Here is a 19,434-nt window from a genome sequence, read left to right as displayed (position 1 = left end):
AGAGGCAGAGAAGAAGCCTTGAAAAATGCCTGTGTCTTATATAGCCAATCTAGCCGGCAGCATCCGTGCCCGGCTCCCCCGTGGGCCTGCGCACTCTATATCCACACTATCATCCCTCTATGCACACAGCACAGCACCACAGAGAGAGAGAGAGAGAGAGAGAGAGAGAGAGAGAGAGAGAGAGAGAGTGTGTGTGTGTGTCATGCATGATTACAACCTACTTTTAAGGTCAAGGGAACACGCATGTTTGTCCAGAGGAACAATTACGCACCATTTTCTATGAAGTTAAATGGAAGTCGTTCCATTCACCTGCCAACAACAGTGAACAACAAGCCTTATTTATTTAAGGCGAATCGCAGGGAGCCAGCCAGCTTCACTGGAAAATCTAATGTACATTCACTTCAAGCTGTATTGTTCCTCAGTAGCTGACAGGTATTTAATGGGAACACTAACGTACTGCCACCAAAGAAATCAAAAATCTCGGTGCCATTAAGCACAAAGCAAGTAATTATTTTCTTCATATCCAACAGTTTACAGCGGAGTGCGTGGTATGAAGTGAAATCTGGAATCTATAAAGAAGCTTTGCGGTCCAGCTGCGACGATCAAAGGTGCTTTCTGTTAAGATCCGAGCTTATTATTGCCCCCGGCCTTATGGGGGCCGGCCGTGACACCGTTTAACGGCAATCGGCGGCGAGGGGCCAGATGCTTTCATTGTCGCCGTGTTTGCGAGTGGTCTTTGCTCCGCTATGAGCTCCGGCGCTGATATACAGCTTCTTTCATCTGAGCACTGCCGCCCGTTCCTTGTATCCTCAGCCATATAATGACACTGTCTCTCTCTCTCTGTCACTTCTCCTCTCCTTTAAAGCTCCCAACTCCTGCTCACTGGGAATAAGAGGACAGAAGGGGCTTTTAGCTGCTGATAACTGGAATAATCAGGCAAGCATTCGCTCCTTGGAAGGCTCAGCCCCCCCCCCCAGTTGCATTGCTTGCTAAATTGCTTAAGGTGTTTTGCATTTTACTGCATGATGACACAACCTGCCACTAAAAGCCACTAAGAAACCGACGTATCTATCCAGCTCTGCAACGCGCTGATCCGCACCGCTGTCGACCCCATGCTGTACATTTTGTCGACTGCCACTGTAAATCGTTCAGTATTTACAGTCGTTTGCAGTGTGCAGGGTTTTTTTTTTTTTTTTTCTCCTCCACAGTCGCTCAGCTTCTCTTTTTTTCCCCGTGTGATCTCTGCAGACACAAAAAAATCCTCAAATGGAAAGTCCTGCAGGGGCGTTTGCTTCTGTGGGATGCGGGGTGAAATCAGTGAATACTAATGAAAGTCTAGACAGTAGGAGCTGTCTGGAGCATCACCAGCTCTCCACCAAATTACGCAGCTCAAACAGAAAGCGGGCTGAGTGGAAGGACAGGGAGTCATTTAAATTCTTTCATTGTAACACACTCACATTCTTCCAGACAAGTCAACGGCTATCCGTGGTCTGAATTTCTTTTTTGCCCCTTCCGTGATAAAAAGATTTTTTTTTTTTTTTTTTTTTTTGCAACAAAAGATGCATGATGATAAATGAGCCTCGCGGAGCTCACAGAGACGATGTATTATATAGGCCGAGGATTACTCACCCCATGAGAGGATCCACAGCTATTCCTTTAGGATTCAGCAGGTCTAGATGCAGGATAGTAACACACGTGTCCCCGCTGCGGTCACACACAAATATCTTGTCACTGACCCGGTCTACAAAATAGAAGTTGCCTGTCAGCCAGTCGATGGCCATGTGCTCGACATCTGCAAGGGGAACAACACGGGTTACGTTAGATACGTGCACAAAAACATCTATTACTCCCTATGATGTTGTATTATACTGTATATATAGTTTTGTATTAATTTCTTTGACTACCACATCTATAGTGCATTAGAGGGACACTCCTAATGCCTTGTGACCCTGCTTATGCTGTAAGAACACATTATGCTTACTCACGCATTAAACATTATAGATATAACGTATAATGAATTATAAGTACAAGCATTATATTAATGTTTATGACTAGTTATAATATATTATATAAACTTGTACTGTAAGTACTCATAGCATAATAAAACAATCCATGCAGCACCATAAGTTATCATTGTCAGTATTAAGTCAAGTGAAATGCATATGAAATGCATATGCATGATAATGCATAAGTAAACATGTCATCCCCATGACTGATGCAGGCTTCCCTTGGGCCACTCAGTAACAAGATGCATTTGATGCATTTGTCCTGTATCATTCTGTTCTATGGTTGAGTGTTGATCAGTTAGATCTAGTTAGGCTTATTCTCTGTAAAGTCCTTTGAGACAGGCTTGTGATAAAGGGCTATAGAAAAAAACAAAATTGAACTTGAACTTGCATCATCCCTCCAAGACAAGTTTTACCAAAATTGGACAGGTGATGCAGCAGTTATGGTATTTTTTTCTGTTTAAATTTTGACCTTTAATCACAGCGCCCTCATTAAGCCAATCAGTGTGTTTTTTTCAAAACACCAGAATGCAGTGCAAAGCGGCATCATCCCTCCAAGTTTCATCAAAATCAGCCCAATAGTGGCTGAGATATCACCTGAGATATCGCAACCTTCAATCCATTGTACGTATTCATTATTTAAAAGTTATATGTATAATGTTTACTAATTGCCCATAATGTATCAATAATCATTATGTTTTTGTGATCTTAAGGTATTATGAGTGCATTGTAATTCCTCACGAGTGCCCATATAATGCACAATATATATATACGGTGGTCATAGAAAGTGCTAACATTTTTCCAGAGGAGATAACCTTGGTTTGGATCTCACAGGTAATATTTTGTGGAATAACACTGCTGCTGAAGGATGAGTGTGTTTCACCCTAATTAACTTGTTCTACATCATAAATGAAAAGACCAAACAGAGGCGACGTGAGTAGAATGACAGTTGACCCTTGGGTAACTGAGAGAGAGAGGGAGAGGGGAGAGAGAGAGAGAGGAAGTAAAAAAAAAACGCACTTTGCAAACTTTGCAGTGTTTTGATTTCTTGTTCCTGGGTGAATCCACGCAGATTCCTCATCCTAGCGCAGCGAAGTCGCCCCGAGGACTCCGCCGACAGAACCCAGCATGCCGTCTCCTGGCTGTGCTGAAAATCCAGCGCCAGAGTCTCGTTTGTATCCAGCGCCCTCAGGGGCTGCAGGCCCGATCCGTTCAGCTGGGTGCTGACGATACGATCCGAGCCGCCAATGAGAAGCATCGGAGGGCTGTCGCCAGGGTCTGAGGCGGGGGGGGAGGAACATAGAGGGGATTTCAGGATTTATCTACCATCTAAAAACCTAAAAATGCCTACTATGGTTCGACCAAGGCTAACACTGATATTCTTAGACCAAAGTCGATATTTTATGCCAATATAGAATATTAAAAAATAACATGGATTCACTGTTTCGTCCAGAATTTTATTCTTGTCAGGATAAAAAAGACACTAAAACAGCATTTAGACCACTATGGGACACTAAAACTCTCCACTGTAACCCATAAGAGTGATTTTTTTTTTTTATATGGATTAGCAGCTCTTTAATGCAGGTAAACCCACTGCATCTATTCAATGGCAAGGGAAACTTATAAAAACATAATTGAAAAATTAATAGAAAAAAAAAATTGGAGGTTTTACAGACTGCTTTTATCTAGCTGTGATCAGGGAATAACCTCCATCATGTCAGAAGCGGACCACTTGACTAGCCAATATCCAGTATTTAATAAAAGGCCAATATCGGCGTGATATATCAGCAGACCGATCAGTCTAACCCTATTGTCTACACTGGACCAAGCAGCATCAAAAAAGTACATTTAGCTCTTTGATTAGCATGTTAGGCACATAAACATAAGGACAAGTGGCGGACAAATGAAGAGTGTGTTTTTTTTCCTGTCTCCTCCCCTGCTGTGAGCTACGGCGGAATGCAGCGCAGTGCACAGTGGTAAAACTGACATAACCTGCTTTATGGGCTTAATTGACCGTGTACGTTCCCTGACATCAAGTTCACCCCAAAAAAAGCCCTTATTTATCCTGATCTCCCACACAAGTTCAAGTCAGGGGCTGCTCCCCTAATATGGGCAATAAATCAGAATGTCTGCTCACAAAACCACTTCTCTTATCCCGCCGAATCAACTTTTAGGAGCCGGCCATTATTCTCTCACTCTGCGGGGTAGATGGGGCTTTGGTCGCGCTCGCTGATAGAGATCTGCCCCGGCTTTCAGTCAAACCTACCTCAGACTGTGGTAGCTCGTGTTGCAATAACAGCAAAGCTTGGCTGAAAGCTTTCAAATAATCATTATCCAGGTCATGTACCAGGCTGACAAACTAATACTTGTTTGTTTGTTTGAAGAATGCAGCATGCAGTGAAGAGTCTGCTTTAAGTTATTTGTATATCCAGAGCGTTCTTGCCATTAAATATAGCATATAAGGTATGATTTAGTTAGTAAAGGTCCTACAATTGTACTTGTATGGAACATGCGTTACCCCACACTTCCATTTATAGTCTCAGACTGAGCATGGGATCAAGGAAGTGCATTATCAAGTAGAAATGCAAAACCACCAGGGTGCTGTAAAGTCACAGATTTGTGTTAGGTGTACAAATAGGATAAAAAATGTTATACCTTTAACTTTCGTCAGAGCCAAATGAGAAAAGATTAAATCAAGATTAAATTCCAAAAAGAAAATTTGTGCGGCAGACTTTAAACTTGAATCGTACGGCGAACACCTTAATATGTTTTTCATACCCTGCTGCTCCCCATCTTCTGGCCTCAGAGAGCACTATCTGAAATTTATATTCATGAGCTTTTACAACTAATGGTAACCCCATAGTTATCCCCGTACCGCAATCCCTCTCTGCTAAATTAATATTAATGTGTGTGAGCATTGGGTTCAGTTAAGTTTATGGGTAATCATATTCAGTTTATTCCTGGTAGGACACCAGTCACATTGATTAAAAGCTGCAACAGTGGTGTTCTCCCCAGCTAGGTGTGCTGTGCCTCTAGCTATTTTCAACCCATATGTGCCATAGCTACAACACCCTAAAAAAATAGATTTCACTTCATGGTTCGACGCATGACACAAATACATACTGCACAAGGTTAAACTTGTTTACTCGCGGATGGCGGACCACCACAACACAATACCTCTTTTGGTTGTTTAATTTCTAAGTAGGCTATTTTACTCATTGGGACAGATTTGTTACCAGCATCAGACATTAACATAAATCAAGGTGACGTCGGGCATTGTCTCCGCACAAAATACTCCAGACTGCTCCCACTTAAAACCTCACGCTCATTAATTTTATCATTATCCCGGCCTGACCACGTCTACCCGTTCCCATGTGGGTGATAGATGTGGTCACTGGTAAACCACATTAATCTTGCTCTACCAAAGCTGGTGAGAACCAAGGAGAAGATAAACTAGAACTCCACTCTGGTTGGGAAAAACCCGCCCCCGCGTTATTAATAGAAACATACATACTATGCAGATGATGATGTTTTCTAATGCAAGCGCGCCGCTCACCTTGTTTGGCTTTGCAGGACGTCCTGTCAGGCTGCAGGATGTATCCCTCTGTGCAGCTGCATCTGTATGACCCGTAGGTGTTCATGCAGGTTTGGCTGCACGCGCCATATACGGCACATTCATCATGATCTTATGGAGAAAGGAAGGGAGTCATTTGTAACAAATTAGGTGTGCTCAAACATGACCCAAATACATAAAGTATACTTAATGTGGCCTCACTCTGGCACCTCAGACATAATTACTTTTATAACCAATGAGGCTTTTTTTGGAGATGCAGTATCCTACTCTACAAACTGCTCTTTCTTATGTCTTCCCCAAATCCAGGCAGCACCGCTACCTTTGTTAAACCCTCTCCTCCAGCACGGTTACACTATTTTTATGCCGTGTGCCTGGTGTAAGGCATGGGCCGAGTCCAGATCTGACACCGCACCACTAGAGGCACCTCTGACCCCCTGGAAAAATCTTGTGTCGCCCCTTCCTGGCTGTCAGAAGCCGGGCTGATGGCAGGTCTGAGGAGGGGTAGAAAGAGAGAGTTAGAGAGGTAGAGAGAGACAGAGAGAGGGAGGGAGGGAGGGATGGGGATGTAGATGAGGCCCTGCCTGCAGACAGATGGTTCTCATTCCCAGCACCTCCTGCTTGTTCATCTGAAGGAAGTCTGGCCGAGGGTGAAGGAGAGATTGGGGGGCGGAGGGGGGGGTGGGGGCTTACGTGGCAGGAGGCCCCCGCCGGTGCTGATGAGGCCTACCTCTGCAGCTCGTCCCGTCCTCGCCGACCTCGAAGCCGTCAGCGCAGAAACAGAAGGTGCCGTTCCTCGTCATGACGCAGCCGTAGCGGCAGCGGAGCTCGTGGCAGGCTGACAAGAGCTCTGCAGGGGGAGAGAGAGAGAGAGAGAGAGAGAGAGAGAGAGAGAGAGAGAGAGAGAGAGAGAGAGAGAGAGAGAGAGGGAGAGAGGGAGGGGAAAAGGAAAAGGTGAAAATTGCTTTTTGATTTTCCTGTCCTAATGGCTCTTTCTTTTCCTGCCTCCTCCTTTATCCATTGGCAAAAGAATTTTGACTTTGCCAGTTGACAGTCCTGAGCTTAAAACAGAGATCAATAGTAGGAGTATCTGGGAAATGCCACATGGAAACAACGCGGGAAAAAGGAAAGCTTTTCATGTAACTGTTAACTGCAGACACTTTGAAGTTGGCTGCATGCTTCTCTGAACTCCAACCGACACTCCTTGAGAAATGAAAGCAACTAATAGAGGGAATGTGGATAGAACTGAAAGGAAAGATAGAGGGGTTGGATAAAAATGTATATCATTGCAACTTTCAAATATAATTGGTTTGGTTGTGTAATAAACACCTCATGGTGTGCATTGAAGATTAGTACAGTGCAGTGAAGGGAAAAAACAAATACATTTTCCAAGAGAGATCGATGCTAGTATGCAAGTACAATCCAATCAGTCTAGTGTCCATTTGAACATAACTGTCCTTAGTATAGATCATATAAATCTAGACTAAATCTAAGACTCAAAAATAACACAAGATTTTAATTGACTGATTGACTGGTAGCGGCCCTCAGGAACAGCCAACATAGTCATTTCCCAGGCGATTTCCCAGTGCTCAAGTGCTCTGTTTTCTGATGGTGCTCTGTGTAACACCAAACTCTGCAGAGAAAGGAACAAAGAGCAGCAAATTATGGCATGATAAACGTTCAGCAGAATAAATGACACTATTCAAAGAATAGGCCTCAAAACAGACAAAGTTTTAATTGCACAAAGATAGATATGCCACTGCTGAACATTAATTACTGTCAACTAACAGCCCAGAGTAGGAAGGCTCGCATTGATTGTCCTTGCTCTCTTCCATTGCGAACAAAAGAATGATAGGCAAACCATTTGAAGCCATTACAAAATGTTGTAGCAGCGGACCAATTCATTCCATGACAACATGTATTTACAGTTCTCATCAAAGTGTGGGCTGCACAACAGTCAAAGCTTCAGTTATTATTTGCTGAAGAATATTAAAACATGTTATTTGGTTTTGATTTTTAGGAATTATAATTGAAATTATGTCATGTGGGCGGGTGACTGTTTGAAAGACTTGGAGTTTAGAGTTTTGTCGATCTGTCAGAAGTCCATTTTTCATTACTGTATCTGTCTTTGCTGTTAGCTCACTGACACATTAAGATGTATTGGACACTTTGAAAGACTGTGGAACTGATAATGACAATGACTAAGTTCCTATACTCAAACTTCAATGTGCTTTTTATCAATTAAACAAAGAAGCTATCAAATTAATAGTTTGCCCGCAAAATGAAAATTCAGTCATTAACTTCTCACCCCCATGTCAATCAATCCAAAAAACTCCATTGACGTTTGTATGAAATATTGTTGTTATTGTTACTGTTGTTCAATAGTTAAGAAAAAGAGATGGAATTATGGGGGCGAGCTCATTGTGTGTTCGGATTTTGAACAAACTTCAGTGGAGTTTTCACTGACAACTGAGTAGATAATAATTGAATAGATTGGCAGATTGTGACAAAGTGTTTATTTAGATCATACATTTTGCTGCAATTCTATACTCCATTCATTCTCCCACTGGAGGCTATCACTTTATACCATGATGACTAGATGAATTTTTGCGTAGGTGGCGGACAAAACGTAGCAAGGCTTCACATAGTGAAGAGCTAATCAATTGACACAGGTGAAAAAAGCATTACAGCAGCCAAGGCATGATATAAAAAAACATGAATATGTCTCTCAGTATCGTTAAAATACAATGTTAATCTAATTTTTGCAATGTTCCTAAGTTGGTAAAAACATGTCTGATGCAGTTTTTTAGTATGTTGCTCAACTTAAACATTGATCAAAGATGAAAATGCTTAAATCATGAACTGCAGACCAAGAGATGACTGAATTTGTACAGAGACTTGTTTAGGGCCAATAAGAAAGACCTCAGTTTTGTTCAGTAGCAATGATATAAAAACCTCTGATGACACATGTCCATACATGGACATACACACATACATGAACAAACAAACACACACACATACTGTATGTGTCACTTCCCGGCTGTATCCACAATTCCACAAATCCACAATCAAACTGTATTTTCTGCTCAATTTAACAAGGATACCATTAAAGTAGTAGACTCTGCAAGTGAATGCAACACTCTATTACATAGTCCTGCTAAAACATTTCTTAATGTGGCCACCATGACATAATGCATCCTTGAGTATGACACAACATAAAACCGTGGCATCTAACTCGCTTTGCTCAGCTTGAATTAATCACTTTTACCTAGCAATTACTGTACAGCGGTAAGCTAAATTAGAAACATTCGGTGAAAAAAGCATTTGTACTTCCCTGGACCAGCCCACACAGTGTATTTCATACAGTGCGTGCTCCTTCTAGACCTCAGCCGGGCTCTGAATTAACATTTGCCGAGCACCAGATGCTGGTAAAAATTGTCTTTGGCTGATAAATAAATGGTGACCTGCCACACTGGCCGGAAACTTTTTGAGAGGGTAACATTTTAACGTCTCCAAAATTGCCTGAATATACAATCTTTGGTCTTTGCCCTCAAACTTTGCCCCTGCTGGCCACCGTACACTCTCTCTGACTATAAGCCAATCAAATCAAACCAAAACAATGGCTTTTTGTCTGTTTTTTTCCTGTATCAAACAGGCTCCTGATGTCTGGCTGCTCTACACAAAGCGATAGCATCCAGACGTCTGCACATTTTTTACATATTTCTTTGAAAAACTATGTATGTATATTCATTATGTTGAGTGGTACAAATTATTCTCGGCCAGCCCTTGGCAGGTGGGTCGAAAAAAAAATGAATCGTCTTCCCCACGCATGTGTGGACCCCATGTGACCTGGGCGTTATTATTCATGGCCTGGCACAGTAACTAGCACACACTCCCCTATTGTGTGAGAAAGCCGCATGCAAAGTGGCTAGACGCCGGGCCCGAAGATATTCAAAGCTAATCCGCATATCTGCTCACAGACACCAGATGATCAGCTTTCCCTCCTGACAAACACTGTGCTGGAGGGATCGTCTATCTGCCACAGAGTCTGCTACGATGCTGTTCACACGCAGCGCTATTAAGTGCTACCTTTATCAACATTACTCAGTAGCAAAGTACATATGGTGGCCCTCACACAATGGGCCACAGACGTATGCTGAAGAAATATGCTTCGGGTAAGTCTGCAAGAGCTTTTTCATTTTCTGTGGTCTGTATTGGACATTTTGTAAAAGAGTATTAATCTAAAACAGTTCTTAAAGTACTGCATCAACAATAGACGACATACTCCCTAAAATGAGGCACAATGAAAAAAATTGGATGATACGGCTGAGAGGAGAGAGACACAATAGCCAGGAAAGAATATACTCATATTCTGCTTTGTAATCACAAAGATGATGTGAGAAACGGCATACTTATTTTTTTTATTATCTTCTTGGAAAAGTATAAATTTGAATGATTGTAACTTAAAAATAAAATGACTGCTCAAGTACAGAGCGCTCGCAGTAATATAGAGAGAGAGCTGCTAAACAAACCATCCATAAACCGTTAAACAGTACGTGCTCAATAATCTGAAACCCCTCAAGGATGGAGATAGTTCAGGTTTGTAAGATGGGAAAAAAAAATGAATTGCTGAAATACACACAGTCAAAGCTTATTTAGTATGAAACACGCAGGCGTGTGCGTTCACAATGGCAAGCCCGGTCTAATCTGCTGTTATCAAATGTTTCAACAAGGTGATTCCAGCAACTGCGCAAAATTAATTCCATCTGTTTTCACAGTGATGCAAATGTGTTAATTATGGTTTTTCAAAACAACCGATCAGTTGAGCTATCTGCAGTTCATATTAATGAGGTCCTACTGTAACACCTCTAGTTAAAGCATAGCTATTATGTAAGATAGTTACTGTACATATGATTAATACCATACTACATACAGAATGTACAGTATTAAAAGAAAAACATTAGACATTATTTCTTAAAGGGGTATTAAGTAATCTATGACCAGTACTGCAACAAACTCAGTTAAGTCTCTGCCACAGCCTACAGTGGCCTGTAAATTACATAAATACTAAAGTCAGATTTTCACAATAGAGGTAGAGGTAAGATAGAGGTAAGGTCGGTAATTCAAGCAGAGATCCAACACAAACGTCTAGTGAAGAGGTATATCAATATACTAAATACTGGAATAATAATACTTCTTTGGCATTTGCTTTTTTAGTTTGAGAATGAAATTTTGTAACTTTGAGCAGCTGACAATGCCAGTATGTGTGGGGGGGGATGGGAGTGACTTGAAACGGGTGAATGGGTGACAAGTACAGACCGTAAAGTGAGTCTTGAAGGCCAGAAATCTCAGTGGGTGGCCAAGTAATCCTTGAGTTATTGGTACTGATCAACAACCCTATCAACCCCTGCTGCAGTTGTGGTCATTCTGTGCGATGGAATACTAAAAATGTTACTTATTGCACCTTTAAATGTTTCAAATGTATTCGCGTCATTAAAAATTCAGCACTCAATTTCAGCCTATTTGTGGCATAAAACTGGACCAAATCGCTCAAAGAAAAAAGGCAGATGTCCGCCTGAGACCGCTCTAGCAGAGGATTCTCAGACCCTCCACATGCAGCCACACAGATGGCAGAATGCATGGCGAGCGTGGCACTGTTCCTCTGCCAGTACAAACAAGAAGCTCCACCATGGGCTGGAGGAGGGTAAGCCCAGGCTAATAGTTAGCTTCCCCCCATCTGGCCTAATTATGGCTTCCCTTCAGGGACGGCCATGGCCTTTGTCTCCGGACAGCCAGCCTTTACCCAAACTCTCTGTTTGCACTCAAGGCCTCTAATTAATGTGAGACCAAATTAAGATGCTGACCCAACACAGGAGGTGCATCCGTGGCTGGCTGAAGGACCTTTAATAAGCGTAGAATGCGTTTTCTTGCCCACAAATTAGCGGCTTAACCCATTCTGCCGGTTTGTCGCTGCGGTCGGTGTCCTCAGGGTGGCATGAGTGACAACATGTGATGCCTCAAAGATGAAACTGGCCCATTAATGTTATTCATCTCTCTGGGGTTCAAACATTCAAGAAGCGTCAGAATTGTGTGCCGGGGAATATCGTTTGTATAAGATGTGCGATGATTGCGGTGACACAATTTATTGAAGAGGTTTCAGGAAGTTATCCGAGGAGCTTAAGTGTGTCAGCTTTGATGTGACATAGAACTGTCCGGACGGTCTAGAAGGTAACATTTTCCCGAGGAATTGAGAGATACACGCACAATGTACATGTAGTTTTCAGAAAATGTAATTCCACAGCTCGAAACTAGGGCTCAAATGTGACAGTAAATGTTGTTAATCCCTCAAAGCACAATTTGGTGAGGGATTTGAGAACTGGTGCACTGCCAAGCTTCTGACATGCCCTTAAATATTGGAGGAAACATCACGGGTGTGGGTGTCGAAATCTTCCAGCGAACAATGAAATTTTAATTCCAACCACTCCTGAGGAAGAAAATCCGCTGTAATAGGATTTGATGACACCAGATTGTTTCCTCATATTAGGGAGAGTAATGATATGAGTGACAATATCTTGCCAGACTGTGGAACAACAAAGTGAGACGCATGAAATATTGATTGCCGGAGTCTGCCGTTGTTTATATAGTGCGTGCTGGGGCCTGACAGTCAACCTTAACCAGTTTTACCAGGATAACAAGACTTGGTAAAGTTCAACTTGTCAAACAGCGAAGCAAAATCTCACACAGGATCCAACTTTAAACTTTTTTAATACAAGGACTACTGTGGAAATGACCTTCAAATGTTCAAATCAAATCAAAATATTGCAATTATACTGAAAGCACAAGCGAGAATTCACACACTCTAAATACAACCACATCTTCCCCATCTAATAAAGTGACTGCAATGAAGTAAAATAACTACAAGGCATCACAGCACACTGTACTGTAACACAGGAGAGCGGAGAGCGATCGCGTTGCCTGCTTACTGTAAATGTTCCATCCATTAGAGGGGCAAAAAATTTAATAAATATGCTAATATATTACAGTCTACAAGGCCGGTTGGCAGCACATTTTTAACCTGCAGAGAAACACCCCCCCCCCCAAAAAAAAATAATTTGAGCTGTATTCATGGCTAGTCGTCTCGGAACAGGAGCATCGCTTATCACGGGCTCCCTCACCCCGGAGAAAAGTGTTTGTTTGTTTGAGTTGTCGTAATGAAAAGTTAATCAAGTGAGATAATTGAATGTTGTTCAGAGACAGAGGGTGGGAGGGAAGGTGCATGTCTGACATTGTTTTTCATTATTCGATGAGGGCAGCTTTATGTGTTGCCGGAAAGGAAAATAAAGAAAAGAAAAGTGCATGGTAAGTCCATTTATTCGCGCTTTACGAGAAGATTATGGCGCACGTGCCGAGAGAGATGAGCCGGAGAGACAACGCTGCGGCACTTCTCCCCCCCCCCCCCCCCCCCCCCCCCCCCCCCCCGTCAGTAACGAGAACCGCGCTTGTTACTCTTCACCCGATACTCTCAGAGGGCAACTGTGATTTGAAACCCCCCCCTCCCGAATAGATTAAAGCAGTGAGATGTGCCGTTCCTCCAGAGAGGCAAACCAGCGGAGACAAGCCTTTGACAGGTGGTGGTATGACACAGGGAATCATCGCCGCATAAAAGCCCAGTTTACCCTCGCGCGGCAGAAATGGGTCCATATTTCCCCGGGATCAAATACATGAGAGCCTGTCAAAACAGAGCAACGTTCGCGGCGGCTACACCTCATCACCGAAATATTCCGCGGCGTTCGGAGGATTATTCCCGCCGACGACTCCTCCGCCGGCGTAAGTGAGATTGGCACAGGTTGACAGCGGAAGTCCAATCAAATCTGTACACACATAATCAAGCGCGCTCTCCAGGAAGCGATTCGCGGCTGCCGTTGTGTTGCGCCTCTTCCCTTTGTCTCGCCTAACGGTCCCTCATTAATGTCACAGTAAGTCTTTTTTTTTTTTCAAAGATCAGAGCCGATATGTATTCTGCTGAAATATCCGATTCTCCAAAAAAAGGTATAATGGCTCGACGTCGAACGCTTTCAACCGGTGGCGGGACACACTTAAAAGACACTTAAAACAGAAAGATTAGGATGATTTAATAACGGTTTTGAGGCGCGCCGATTTCATTGTGTTCCATCCATGTATCTCTCAAAATCTAAATCAGAGATAATTGTGTTTCCGTCTGTGTCAGTGAATGCCGAACATCTGCTCAGAATACACATACTGCAACTGTCTTGAAAGCACGTGGAGACAATACCACGGTTAGACAGCTATTCTCCAGGATAATTGCTGCGTTTAAGGGAAGGTTAACAAAGACTGAATCGGAGCTGTTGTTTACCGTTTTTAATCTTTGGAATTGAAATTTTCTTGCGCAAACAAGGATTTTACCTGCTCAACACTTTACCCACAACAAACGGGGTGTTTCTGCGGAAAATGTCAAGCAATTACGAGCTATTACTCTTAATCACATTATTAATGATGGAATTAATGCTTCGGTTCAAGCTTGGTTAGAGGTGAAAATAACCACATATGCTTACTAATGGCCTATCAAAATGTCAATAGAGGTAAAAGACTTCATGAGCTGCGTGACGCTCTGATGTCAGCGGTCATGTTTTATGCATCTGCACAACAGATTTTACATTGTTTCAAATTATACCTAAAATTAGAACCTGGTGGGTATAAACTGAAGTGAGTAGGAACTAAGAGAAGATGGAGGAGATGGTGCTGCAGTGTTAAGTTTTCTTTCGATGTTTGAAGATATATTAATACAGGTAATGTTCCTGGCTATTTAGATCCATAGTACACTGTCATATGATGTTTACTTGACTGATTAAAGTAATTACTATTTCTGACATTATTCTCACAAGAAAAATGACTACGCCACCGCAAGCACGTAGTAAATGCTTGCGGTGGCGTTAATGCAGTTTTACGTGTAAACAATGCAGACTCTGATCTACTAACCTGTGCACACAAGTAGTTGGTGCATGGAAATGGGTTGGACACCTGGCAGGAGACTTTTAGCGCGTTTGACCCAATTAATAAGTTATTTCGAGGAGTGGCGATGGTGGGGCGCAAAAACGGAGGTGGAGATTAGTGAAATGGATCGCTCCGATCTATTTACTAAACTATAATTGTGCACCGTATTTAGCGGCCAGAGGAAGGGCATCATAACTCTGAGAAAGCCATGACTGCTGAGTTATTTGTTCCAAGGCACCACAGGCAGAGAGAAAAAAATAGGAAAGATAATAATAAGAAATAAATAAGAGACTTTAATTGGAAAATTACTTTCTTTCAAATGTCAGAGGATGAGATTAAAAGAATTTACAGAAGAAGGAACTGGAACCTTGGACCAGGAGGATTCATGCCGTACACACACACCAACAGACCTTGAGATGTCAACCCTTCACCTCCTGGCCTCTGGTTCAGCTGCAGTGGGGAGTCACAGTCTGCTCTCTCACTTGTGCAATGTTAAAACGGCTTGCCATACATTGCACCTTGGGTATTTTAATTGGGAAAATTAGAATTAGTTGATTTACTTTAGGCTATGCATTCATTTATACGTCCAGAGCTCTGAAGACAGATGAACTAGGCTACAGAGCAATTAAACCCAGAAAGAAAAGGTAGCTACAGCCTATTGTGCAAGGCTGTGTGTCATTGGCTAAACTGGGATGTCTGGTGTGGCAAACCTATGCTTTACCAACCGAGCTAAACTCAGAGCCATGCAGCAGTCAGGCTCATAGAGTCTTTATAGCTGTGTCCTACAATGGCACATGCGCAGTTATGTATTTTCTAAATTTCTGGGACCAACGACTGACCGACAGACTTATACTAGCTGCTGGTCGCAGCTAAAAATATGAAAGTGTTTAAATGTTGCAAATGTAATCTACACTAAAAGAGTGGTGCTGTTTCTATTCTATTCTAAAGCTGAAATTGTGTGATTGACTAAATTTAAACAATATGCCATGACTAAAATCTGACTAAATTTAAAGGTTATTTTCACCAAAAGATTAAGACTATGACTATGTGATCCTGTCAAATTTACAGCAAAATACCACTGGGTTTCATCATGCAGATGTGCAATTCCTACACCCTGGTACAGTCTGTATTTGTGAACATTCACAACAATGTCCCATAAGACAGCAGCGAGATAGCAGAGTGTGTCTCGATGTAGCTGTGATCTCCGATGACACTGATGTAAATGTGCTATCATGAGGCAGTCTCTAGTATGACTCATCATTGTTTGAAAAATGTCATTTACGATTGTGCTAACCCCAAAGCTTGATACCGAGCCATGTTTCTACCATCAAGGGTTTGTAAAGTTTGTTTTCTTTTTGAAGCCGCTTCCCTTTGTTCCCCATCTATCAGCTCCCTTAGCAATAAGACCTGCTCCGCTGAGATTTCATTGGCAAAGACGAAAAAAGGTGACTGTGACAGTACCCAGCGTGATTTTCCACATAAGATAAGGGCGCATTTTCTGGTTCAGAGCTGATAGCATCGCTTTAAAATGCAACACATTTGGGTGCAAAAGCGAAAACATTAAATAAGCTGATTGAACAGACATGGATTAAGCACAGCACCAGAATAAAGCTTTCCTTTTTAAATCTAGGACTAGACTTAACGCTCGTCTGTGAAACTGGCCATACGAGTCGACAAAGTCTCCAATTCAATTTCCAGCTAGCTCCAGGCCGTGCATCCTGTTGACATCACGGATTAGAACCTGGGTGTTTCTGCTATCTTCATGCTGATGTTCACTTGCTTGAACCGCCCTAATAATAAAACATGAACTCTGAAACTGAAGTGTATTCCTTTAAGTCTGGCTTTTTTTTCCCCTTCCCTCCTCCATGTAGACTTACTGTACAAACACCGTGCCCAGGAAACCCTCTAAACAAACAGAAACAGGTGATTCAGTGTGGAAAGTGTTGATCATGCAGACTGCAGAGATCCCACGGCACAGCCATGAGCATACGATTAAGAATGAGCAAGTTTCCTGAAGGTGAACGAAAAGAGTTTGGTGGTTTTCCATCTGGGCACCTTCATATCAAGGCCTCTCGGGACATTCGGCATGTATATTCATAAGAGGTGGGCAGGGAAGGGAGGCAAAAAAAAAAAAAAAAAGTTTTGTGAGAGACCCAGCTGGTTGCCTAAAACTTCTCTTTGGTGACCTCAATTTCTCCTGCCTCCCAATGAGTCTGGTCTGTCCGAGCGGGACTGAGCATATGTGTCCCCGAGTGAACTTAAGCAGAAGGTCGGTGCCACACAAACTGAGAGGGACCATTCCGTATTAGCTTTAACTCCGATAAATCACAGGAGGCCGTTAGAAAGCAGACAATCTCACAGTCTCGGCAAGACAAATTGATACCTTGAGGAAGAATAAATCTGTCTACCTTCTTTTAAATAAAGGAGTTGCCAAAGCAACTGGCTGCAGTGCTGCATTAAGAGGTAGGTGGACAATCCTAGGATGTGGATCGCATACAGCACCCACTAGGGATGGGATGGGATCTTTTATCTCACGATACGATTCGATACAAGATATGAGGTTCAGGATTCAATACAACCACGATACGATGTGATAAATAAAAGTTCAAATGACAACAAAATCTGGCAGAATTCTGTTTATTTCTGAGCCACAAATCTTTCTAGCAATGGCACTGGCTCCCTAGAATGTAAACAACAATTTAAAAATGTCATTACAAAGTGCAAATAATATAATTTGGATGGAGAGCTTGTGAAACTGTGATGGTCAAGCGTCTCATCTGTGATTACTACAGCAGAATAAAATGGAGCTGATGTCACAATTCATTTTTCTTCCCCACAATACGCAATGTCACATTTTTGTATTGCGATATATTGAATTTCGACATATCAGCCGATCCCTAGCACCCATATCTGATTTTTTTTTTTTTTAAGGAAGGTAGAGCAGCCAGTTGCCATGTTACACATAGACTTGACAAGAAATGTGCTACTTTGCATAGCCCCTTGAGACAGACAGACACTGTACATGTAGCTGTCACATGCAATTCACTGGAAGGTTAAGAGCACAGAGACAATCAGATGCCCGAAGCGCTACTGAAGAGTAGCCGGGCCTGACAGTGAAGAGCAGGCTCAAGCAGTTGCAGGAGTGATTCAAAGCTACAAGTAAGTTTATTTATTAGAAGGCTGCAGCAAGGTTATAAAACAGCATGGACCATGACAAACTACACAAACTGAATACAAAAGGGGACATTGTTGGAGAAATGGCTGCCATGCCTATAAAGAGCATGGCCAAAAATTGAAGTATTTACCCAAATACACATATTTTTTCTGTCTGCAGCAGTAGTCACCAACCTTTGCAAGCCAAAGCTCTCTTTTCTCAAGAAATCTATTATTAAGGAAAAGTCAGATACTCCTGACATACCTGACTTTATCTTCTTGATAGATTCCTTGCATTTTCTAGCCCAAAAAAAAAAAAAAAATTGTTGAATCTAGATATGTTAAAGGTGAGATCTCTGGCTCTCAGGGAAAATCCATATAGGCCCGCAGTAGCCAATATGTATGATTTACTACGATGTATCGCCATAGTAAATTTTTAGGAGCAGTAAAATGCCCCTTCATCTCAAGGTTGCAGGAGGTAGAGGTGTGGAGGGTGCAGCAGCATTCCCTCGCCAGCCAGTCCCATTAAAAAAGATTTCTCAATTTGTATTTAGAATATTAAAACGAATTCTACATTGATTTCACAGCCTAATTTATGCGTTATCAGTGTTGGTAATGAATGTGACAGTGCAGTGGAAAGTAGCCTGAATTATTAAACGGAAAGAAAGGATGGCATGTGGCAGAGATTGCGAGCAGGATGAACTGTGCAGCAGATGACCCGTTTGGTTGGGATTATTCTGAGTAGTCGTGGGCTTTGAAATAACTGACAAGCTAACCCTGATGCTTTGAACGAAAAATTTGAAAAGCAAAGCAGTGCAGCCCAACTCAGGATTTGCATGAGAGTGAGTTTGCTTCTGGATTTATTGGCAATTTTGGCTATTATCGCCTGAAAGTGAGAGAGCTGTGGCTCTATACTTTGTTTTACCCTCTGCATTTTAACTTGTAGAGTAAAATATGGCATGCAAAGAAAAAATAGAGTTAAATAAACCAAAGTTAGTAGGTCTTGTAGGTAAAAGGTAGTATGTAAAAGTTAGTAGGTCTAAAGAGAATCACCTTAATCAGACTCAGGAATCACTTTCAGGAAAGATGTGTATCCAAAAGTAGCATGAATCTATTGTAAAAAAAAACAAAAAACTGTAATTATCACTGTATGGTTCAACAGAAGCTGTTGTCCCACATATTTTTAGTTGGCAGCTGGCCCGCCAAAACTCATTACTCTTCTATCATCACATCATATGTCCACACTTTATGGAATCCTATTTTAGCAACTCAAAAAAGAAAAAGCAATGACTATCAGAAAAACTGATAACCAAATAAATAATAATGAGATTTTCAACTCCTAATTCCTAATGATAATTACTAATTATGATATACACACGTTTTGATTATAATTTATAATCCTAAAAAAAAAAGTACAAAAATAAAGCTAGAAATTTGTGCAGTGACGAGTCCCATTATGTTGCTCCACTCTTCCTTTAAAGATACTCTCAAGTTGTGATGAAGGAATTTGCGTTTACAGTTTAATCCACATCTCTTAGCAAACTGTAGGAGGTGCTCAAAGGTAGAGCAAAGGGTTTGTAAAGTGCTGTTGTTCTGTCTTCAAACGGTATATTAGAGCTAAAACACACACACACACACACACACACATATTAAACCTTCCTACTCAGCAGCAACACACAAAGTCCATTTTTA

The 19,434-nt window shown here is 41.9% G+C and overlaps 1 protein-coding gene across 1 annotated transcript in view; it reads right to left on the bottom strand.

The window, feature by feature from the left end:
- The window catches only part of LOC139667045 (low-density lipoprotein receptor-related protein 1B-like), a gene marked incomplete at both ends in the record, with an annotated part of 84,741 nt that overhangs the window by 39,789 nt on the left and 25,518 nt on the right, over window positions 1-19,434 (bottom strand). Inside the window, 4 exons of the mRNA XM_071546424.1 lie at window positions 1,630-1,792; window positions 3,027-3,284; window positions 5,563-5,691; window positions 6,308-6,427. Of these exons, the coding sequence (XP_071402525.1) occupies window positions 1,630-1,792; window positions 3,027-3,284; window positions 5,563-5,691; window positions 6,308-6,427 (670 nt within the window). The remainder of the gene's footprint in view (window positions 1-1,629; window positions 1,793-3,026; window positions 3,285-5,562; window positions 5,692-6,307; window positions 6,428-19,434) is intronic.

The sequence above is a fragment of the Centroberyx affinis genome, unplaced genomic scaffold (assembly GCF_046629955.1).
Source record: "Centroberyx affinis isolate AG114_WGS23_722 - 3 ecotype Tasmania unplaced genomic scaffold, CSIRO-AGI_Caff_v1 ptg005268l_1, whole genome shotgun sequence".
Classification (NCBI taxonomy): Eukaryota; Metazoa; Chordata; class Actinopteri; order Beryciformes; family Berycidae; genus Centroberyx; species Centroberyx affinis.
Note: the sequence above shows the minus strand (reverse complement) of the source record. Positions and strands in the feature narration are given on the sequence as shown.